The following is a 9,219-nucleotide window of genomic DNA, read 5'->3' on the forward strand; positions in this document are numbered from 1 at the left end:
TAGATTACTTGGTCCTCTTCCCTTTTCTCCTCCCAACAATCCTGTGAAATATGTTCAGCTGAGAGACAGAGGCTGTTACCGCACTAGGTATTCCCAGTGATGTATCAAGAGTTTGGAAATGTTATAAAAAATTCTGTTCGCACTTTCAGTGTATTCCCACCGATGTATTAAGAATTTGAAACTGTTATAAAAAATACTGTTCAAACTTTGTTTGGCCCCTTTAGCTGTGAAGACGTCTTCCAACCATTTTTTAGCCATGGCATCCAAAAACCCTTTTAAAGCTATGTTTTTTAAAACATTTCCAAACTCTTGATACATCGCTGGGAATACCTAGTGCGGTAACAGAGTGTGGCCCAAGGTCAGCCTCATGACTTAGGAGAAATACGAATGTTGGCTTAGGCCAGCATCCTAACCACCACACTACATTGCCTCTCAAGGAATTAGGCAGCAAGCCTTTTCCAGAAATACGCACAAAGCAAAATCTAATCAAATAACATTGTCCAAAGCCTTTGTCCTACTGAATCACTTAAAAAATCATGTGATTTCAGGAAGCTATTAGTAATCTTGGCAAGTACATTGCTCTCAGGCTCTGTGGGTGAGTGATGATAATCTATTTGTCCTCTTCCCTACATTACTCAGAGGATGGAATGACTGTGATACACTGGAGCTCTGGTTTGTTCAAGCTGAGATACTTATGCCCTGCACAGGGAATGAGTATATTTTAAAAACTGTAATTGATTTGTGTGGGTGTGTATGTGTTTATGACCTCTGATTCTATATGCAAAAAGAAACTCTGGGTTGGGTCCTATCAGCTTTTCCACTTGATCTCTTCCATTTCTCCTCCTCACCGTAGCCCTAGAAAGGAGCAAGAGTCCAGTAGCCCCTTACAAACTAACAACGTTTCTGGCAGGGTATGAGCGTTGGTAAGCCACAGCTCACTTCTTCAGCTGTGGCTCACGAAAGCTTCTACCCTGCCAGAAATTTTGTTAGTCTTTAAGGGGCTACTGGACTCTTGCTCTTTTCTACAGACTAACACGGCTACCCATCGTGATCTATCACTGTTGCCCTGTGTGCCTTTTGTCCACATGGGATCCATGATGGCATAGCTTTACTGATGATCTCCCACTCCCCCCCTTTTCACTGACCCTCATTTAAAATGAGCACCAAGGGAAGGGAGGCAGTCAGTTGCTAAACAGCTGTTTCCCTGGGAGTGCACAACTGCAGTCAGCCATCCCCATGGTAACCATACCTTGGGTAGCTGGAGATGCTGGCACTAGGCAGAACATTAAAATGGCAATGTGGAAGGCAAGGTAGGAATACTGGCTTTCTTGGTGGGTAATTCCTAAAATTCATAAAATAACCAGTTGGTTGTCAACCAAAGAACCAAAGAAGCAGCAAGAGAGAAACCAGTCTTGCCACTAATTAAACAACACAACATTTTGTTAGTTTTTCAGAAAATTCTATATGCCACCTTATTTCCTCTGTTGTTTCTTGTGAGCAGCACAATCTTTCTCTCCATTCTGAACGCAGGGCCTTTACATGCAATCACACAATACCCATGAGAACAAAAACTTGTTTTAAGGAAGCACCATGAAACCATTGCATTGGATCACTTTTTCTGGCATCCTAGCAGAAGATGCATACTCTGGTACCCATAACACCCTCTGAGCTGTTCGGCCTTATGTCATAGCAGAGGCAGCGGTAGCAGGCTCGATGCTGCTGGTCTTGAGATTGGCATGAATGGCTTGGGAGTCAAGACAAGGGGCTCCTTGTTCGCCTCTGACGTTGTCGCATTGCATTGGGTGGCTCTAAGCAATAGGCATCCAGGACATCTTTTAAAAAGACGCCATTGAGAGGAGAGCAGCTCACATAATCTTTCTGCATCTGGCCCCGTCATTGCTTTTCTCCGGAGAGGGCGCCGCTTAACCAAACCTGCAAAATGTGCAACAAATTTGTGGGGTCCTGGAAACTGGTCTCTAGTGAAAACTTTGATGATTACATGAAAGAACTGGGTGAGAAAATTTTGATTTGAAGATTGCTACTACCACCATCCTTTTCTCTTGTATGTTGTGGCTTCCCAATCACTTTGCTTTTAATGTAAGAATACTGAAATGAAGGGAAAGGTCAGAGAATCCCCCCCCCCCAAAATAACAGTGCTCCAAGCCTTTCCTTTCCTTTCACTGTGGATGAGAAATGAATATTTGTTTTCTTGTTTAATGGGAAATTTCAGCAGCTAGTGCCAGAGCAATGGTTACAGTTTTTGTCATGAGTTAATTAGTTTTCTTCCACAGCAAGTGGTTAGACACAATATTAGGCATACATAGTAGATGCTATTTGCAGTTTTGTTTGCTTTAACATAGCTGACCAAATATATTGTAATTATGCTAACAGCATTCACTTTCAATGTTATGCTCACTGTAGGAATTATTCCTGTTAATTCTATTTGCTTCTGGTGCTAAACTTGGTTCTTGAAAGCCCTTTAACTGATAAATGTTTGGAATACAAAATTGACTAGTAATTTTGCCAAAGAAAAAGGATCTGGAAAAATTATTGGAACAGAATGAAGATTAAGAATGGCCAGCATTTGCATGCTAGATATATTTGTTTTCCTACAAGTTGCACTTTCCCTCAGAAAATGTTAAAAGAGAATAGGCTAGATCCAAGGATTCTGTGAAGGGAGTCAGTGAAAGTAATTTTGGTCAATTCAGCATCTGATGGAGGACCCCAAAAGTGGCTACTGAAGATATGGCACGCGGCATGGGAGGGAACAGCAAGACATGGGAATTGACTGAAATCATCCCAAAAGTATTGCATTTGCTCTGCTTGTATAAGAGTTAAAGGAGCAATTTTGGTGCATTTCCTCATCTTGCCTCCCTCCCCTCATGTTATCTGGCATAATCTGGAAGGCCCCGTCTCCCCAATCCTCAGCAGCATTTTGGTGGACATTAAGGGAAGATGGTACTATTCCCTTCCTTGAACTCTGTTTACTGAAGCCTTGGAGTAAATCCATTAATAAGTAGTAGTTTATGCTGCAATAAATTGCCACTAGACTTATGTATATTTTTGCTGCAACAGATTAACACAGTGATCCATATAGATTCAGGCAAAGATAATGTAACTAAAATAGCTCTGTGCTGGGGAAAGTAAGAACACCATCACACATGAAGTAGGTTGCAAGACTTTCTTTTTAATCAGAGTTCAAACTAAGGATGTGCACTTAACATGCATTTACATTGTACTGAATTTGTTTGCTTATGACCAATTGGTCCACAAGCATAAAGAATGGAATAAAGGAAAGACATGCATTTACATTCAGACCAGTTTGTTCACAAGCAAAGAAATACTTATGCTTTATGCACAAGGGAGGATGTACTTATTCCCAAATAGAGGTTATTGGAGGAGGTGAGTCACCAATGAACTGCAACATGAAGTTGTCATTTGTATGTGTGAATGAAACATCATAGATCGATCATCACAAAATGAAGTTACCGTACTTGATACTGAAAAGCATCAAATGAAACAATTTTCAATAAAATCACTTCAGGCATTCAAGAGTAAATCACCAAGTACTGCGTATTCAAGGGAAATCAACAGTGCACACCTAAACCTAAGTACACCCTCCTAAATCCATTGAAGTCAATGGGCTTAGAAAGATGTAACTCCGCTTAGGATGGCACAGTGTAAAATGCATGCATGTACGAACTGGGCTTCAGAAGCAGAAATGTCTCAGTTTTGTCTTCCACTGACTTCAGTGGTATGTGGTGGTGACTTTCTGAGACTGCATTTGCTTGTCTTTTTAACAACCAGTGCCACTAATAGTTCACCTTTGTAATTTATGACATAACATGAGAAGCTCTAATAAGCTGCCTAATATTTGGTGTCCAACTTGTAGGTGTGGGGCTGGCTACCCGGAAACTTGGCAGCCTGGCCAGGCCTAAGGTCATAATCAGCATGAAGGGTGATGTCATAACCATCCGAACTGAAAGTGCCTTCAAAAACACAGAGATCACTTTTAAGTTGGGTCAGGAATTTGAAGAAACCACAGCTGATAACAGGAAAACCAAGGTGAGGGCTAGTCTTTTCTGATTTTTTTTTTTTTTTTTGTAGCTTGGCCAGATGTTGTGAGTGAGAAGCATTCTCTTCCTTTTAAGAGAACCCTCACACCACAGATCAGCACAGCACAGGGCCTGTTCCCAACCCAAATAACTTGACATAGGATACAGAGGGGCCATAAACAATTGTGAAACTTGCCTGTTGTATGGAGTCATCATTACAGAGAGGTGGTGGTGGTAAAGAAAGAGAGGTTCTCTGTGAGATAAATTGCAAAAAAATGTTGCGTATTATTTGTTGTGGTTACCTTGTAACGTTTCCATAACTGTGTCATTAGTACTGGTCAAACACGTTATCCTCTTCTTCCCTATCAAAGGGATGTGTGCCTTTGCCATGTATATCTATTAGTGTATTGGCCCTTTTCTCTGTGGGAAGGCAGCATGGTACAGCCCAATCTCGTTAGATCTTGGAAGCTAAGCAGGGTCAGCCCTAGTTAGTATCTGGATGGGAGACCACCAAGGAATACCAGGGTTGCTGTGCAGAGGAAGGCACTGGAAAACCACCTCTGTTAGTCTCTTGCCTTAAAACCCCCATAAGGGGTCACCATAAGTCGGCTGCAACTCGATGGAACTTTACACACACACACTGGCCCTTTTAATTACTCATAAGTGTCTGTCTTACATTAAGATGTTTGGGCTTTCCTGACTGAATGACAGATAGGGGTGCCAAACTTTTTAGGGGATTTTCCAATAAGCAGAAGCCTGAGGAACCATCCAGGGATTTTGAAATGCAGGGGAATAAACAACAGCCCTACTCTCTAAACTGAACAGCTTCCTTGGCACTGGCTTTTAATATGCCAAAGGCCAAGTTATGACGGTGACATTTTGATTTATCCTTTGGGTCCCTGCAGACTGCCATAACCTTAGAAAAAGGCTCGTTGATTCAAGTGCAGAAGTGGAATGGCAAGGAATCAACCATAAGAAGAAAACTAGTTGATGGTAAAATGGTGGTGGTAAGTCAGCTTCTTGTAGTCACATTGGACATGTGCCATTTTCCCAACTTTGTCCGATTTGGGAAAACATATGTACTGATGGGCTGCGCCTAACCATGCACAAGGGGGCAAATAGAGGCTCCCCAGGGCTATTTCATGTCAAGAAAAGGCACAGGTTTTATCATGGTTTTCCACCACACCTTGTGGTCCTGATCCAAATTAGACCTATGTGTGACTGGGAATTGTTCCCTGCACTGAACTTGTGCAGAGCTAGGGTAGAAGTGAGGAAAATGTAACACATAGTTAGGGTCTAAATCATCCATTGTAATTAATGGGATTTAAATGATTGTGTCCAACATTTTTAATTGTGTTGTACACTCCAATCATAGACACATATTTCAGCAAGAGTGAACATCCAGGACCTGTTCTTGCAATTAAACAATACTAATGACTTAGAATTAAAGTCGGATCAAGATTGGCTGGTTTAAACTTGTGCCTTTTGCATATGTCCTCTTTAATGCAAATACCAACTTTGAGTAGTTAGCTGTTTTTCCTCCCCTCTAAAGTCTGTGCTTGTGACTTTGAGTAGGATCAAAACACTAACCTTTCTACTAAAGGCTGATCTGAGGGTTCAGATATGCTGACAGGTGCTACATGGATACCTCCAGTTTCCTCAGACTGGCTGTCTGCTGAAAAAGGAGCCAGGGGTTAGCAATTGTTCCCCACCAGCCTCTTAAAGAAATACTCAAGACTGCTTCACATGTTATGTTAGATACATTCTCCAGTCAACATGTTTGAAGTGACTCTGTACATCCATTTCACCCCATTTTCAGGTTTCATTGACAGAAAGTGATAAGTGAGCTTCATGGCTGAGTGGGAACTTGAACCTTGGTTTCCCAAGCCCTAGTCCAACACTGTAACCCCTACATAGGGTTGCCAACTTCCATGTGGTGGCTGGAGATCTTCTGAGACGACAACTGATCTCCAGGTGACATAGATCAGTTCACCTGGAGAAAATGGTTGCTTCGGAAGTTGGACTCTATGGCACTATACCCCGCTGAAGTCCCTTCCCTTCCTGCCCCAAACCCCACCCTCCTCAGGCTCCACCCCCAAAATCTCCAGGTATTTCCTAATCTGGAACTGGCAACCCTACCCGTACACCACCCTGAGGTTTCTTAACCCCACAGTTTAACAGCAGATTTGAGACGTTGATGAAAACTACTTCATGGATAAACATTTAAAAATAAATAAATAGCAAATTAGCCACAATACACAATGTAAGGTAGTATAAGGCTTGGCATCTTGTACCACTCGCAGATGAACTGTGTTTTCTGAAGAGAGTAAACGCAAATATTTTTGAGGATAATGGGTCTAATATAACTTACTTTTTATGCCAATAAAGGCAATGATTGATTGGTATAACTTACTTTAGCAGGCTTTAGATAAGACTAATTCAGATGCCCCAAATTATCTCTTTCTGTGTTTTAGGAATGCATCATGAAAGGCATCACCTGCAGACGAGTCTATGAGAGAATGTGAGGAATCTCCCTGTGTCCAGTAGATTGAATTTAAGTCCTCAGATCCACGTTATTTCTCTGGAAAAAATAAGACCATCCATCATGTTATTTCAACTCCCTTAATTCCTTTTACTAAGGAGCAACTATGCTATAAACATATATTTCAAAACCCACTGTACAAGTAGTGTGAAAGTATTTGTGATTCAATAAATGCTTGCAAATATAAGACTCGTAAGTATCTTATTTCAGTGTAGTAACATTTCAGAACGGATCAATATTTTTCCACAATAACAATGCATTGTTTCAATATAGAGGGTCAATCCATCAATGACTATGACCCACGGTGGCGAAATGGAGGCATGCTTGCTTAGAGGCAGAGGACCTCCATGGAACATGCTCAGAAGCAGTGTTCTTCTGAATGCCACTTTCTCTGGGTCACCATACAGGGAAATCTTTGGTATCCATGCTCTGCTTTTAGGTCTTCCAGGGGCATCAGTTGACCACTGTGGGAAACAGGACTAGATGGACCATGATTCTGATTCAGCAAGGGGGTTCTTATTATTTATGATCTACATTCAGTTACAGAGAAGGCCATACTATGTCTTCATTAGCAGAGGCCACACTATATCTCCTTTCCAAAAAGAATTTATTTTTAAAAAGGAGCATCATCACCAAGATGAGGGAGAGACATGGAGGTTTGTTCCTAGGGGGGTCAACCTCCAGGTGGGGGCTGGAATTACAACTGATCTCCAGACTACATAAATCACTTATTTATTTATTTATTGCTTATTTATTTAAAACATTTATTCCACTTCTGGAGAAAATGGCTGCTTTGGAAGATGGACTGTATGCCATTATACCCTACCGAGGACCTTCCTCTCCTTAAACCTCTCTCCAAGGCTCCACCCTCCAGGTATTTCTGAAGCTAGAGTTGGCAACCCTATTTGCTCTGGAAGCATCTATAGTCTAGAGTTTGGTTTCAACAGTCACAGCCGCCTGAGTGGCTGAGGTTATGAGGAGACCTTATTGGTTAGTTTTTCCCCCGTGTTAAATCTTCCTACATATAGGCTCTGTTTTACTCAATTGTTTTCTGGCCTAAGTGTCTTTTTGTGTCTGAATGACCATTTTAGAGTGTTTTATAATGTCATAGCGGAGGAAAAAATAGCTCCCCTCTTACAGATTTGTCCGGCACGTTCTGTTTAGAAAAACAATCATTCAAAAGGGTGCCATGGGAGCTGGGAGTTTTTTTCCAGAACAGGAAAAATGCAGCTGAGCTGATAGCTCTAACGACAAAAACAGATGAGGTATGTGGTGTATCATGTTAATGCACGGCAGTGTTTATTTGAACTCTAAACCTCTTGTCTTGACTAACATCAGGAGAACTAAGGAGGAGATAGTTCTGAAATCTCACTTCCTAAAAAGACTTTTTGGCTGTTCTGGGTTTCAGCATAATGGGATTTATGCACGTCCAACATAACAAAGGGATGTTGCTGCTCTGGTATTCTGCTCACAACTTCTTTTTCTCCACTCGCTAACACAAAGGTCCCCAACATGGTGCTTGTGGATGCCATGGTGCCCACCACACCTTTCTTGGCACACACCAAGTGTTTTTAGAAAGCAGGCAGGGTCAAGTGGTAGGGTTGCGGCGGTAGGTTTTTAGGGCAGAGACTGAGAAGGGTGGGGTTTGGGGAGGGGAGGGACTTCAATGCCATAGAGTCCAATTCCCAAAGCGGCCATTTTTTCCAGGTATGCTGATCTCTATCAGCTGGAGATCAGTTGTAATAGCAGGAGATCTCCAGCTGGTACCTGGAGGTTGGCAACCTTATCAAGTGGAGCTCTTGCCCAGCAACTGTTTGTTTGGCCACTGGAGATCTGATTAAAATAACATTCTTCAGAAGCAGCTGCCACCATCATGTTGGGTTTATTCTCCCTCATTTCTTTTTCCCAATGTATTTTTTAAATCACTCCTCCTTCTGCCCTGCACTTGGGCTTCCTCTGTGTGTGCGGCTCCGCCTCCTGCAGCTGTAGCATTGCCACCTCCGGGTTGGAAAATTCCTGGAGATTTGGGGGGGGGGTGGAGCCTGAGGAGGGTGGGGTTTGGGGAGGGACTTCTATGGGGAATAATGCCATGGAGTCCACTTTCCAACACCATCTTGTGGTTGTACCTACCACCCTGTGTCACACCTCTTCATCATCATTTTAAGAAACAGATCCAAACATCAGGGTGATAAGAACCTGTCATAGCTCAGGCCTTCTCTTTGATCAGACCTAATTATCAGGATAGCTGAAACATCCTTTTTCTCTCTTCCACTTCCCTTGATATAACATCCAGTCTCATCAAGAGTTCTGGGAAATCAAAAGTTTGCATTCAATGTTTTGTGACATTTTGGTTGATCCTAATAAAAACATATTACACTAGAATTTTGCATTCTCTCCCCCCTGCCCAATCAATCAACCTGGCTAACTACAGTTTTTCTTCTGAGTGGTTGATTGTTTGAAAAACTGGACAAAAATGTAGCATTCATAACTCCTTTACAATTCAGGGAGATAAACAAGCTTATCAAAGAGCCAATTGTTGCAGATCTTGCATTTCAATGTGCAGCTCTGGAAAATGGACCATTGTACCAAAGATGAGGAAAGAGTAGACTGACAGTAATGATT

The 9,219-nt window shown here is 42.0% G+C and overlaps 1 protein-coding gene across 1 annotated transcript; it reads left to right on the top strand.

The window, feature by feature from the left end:
• The first annotated feature begins 1,933 nt into the window (after positions 1-1,933).
• On the top strand, positions 1,934-6,617 carry LOC130481541 (myelin P2 protein-like). The gene is made up of 4 exons (XM_056854244.1): positions 1,934-2,012; positions 3,893-4,065; positions 4,961-5,062; positions 6,530-6,617. The coding sequence occupies exons 1-4, from the start codon at positions 1,940-1,942 to the stop codon at positions 6,578-6,580; spliced, it is 399 nt and encodes a 132-aa protein (XP_056710222.1). The 5' UTR covers positions 1,934-1,939; the 3' UTR covers positions 6,581-6,617.
• The last annotated feature ends 2,602 nt before the right edge of the window (positions 6,618-9,219 follow it).

This window comes from Euleptes europaea, chromosome 8 (genome assembly GCF_029931775.1).
Source record: "Euleptes europaea isolate rEulEur1 chromosome 8, rEulEur1.hap1, whole genome shotgun sequence".
Classification (NCBI taxonomy): Eukaryota; Metazoa; Chordata; class Lepidosauria; order Squamata; family Sphaerodactylidae; genus Euleptes; species Euleptes europaea.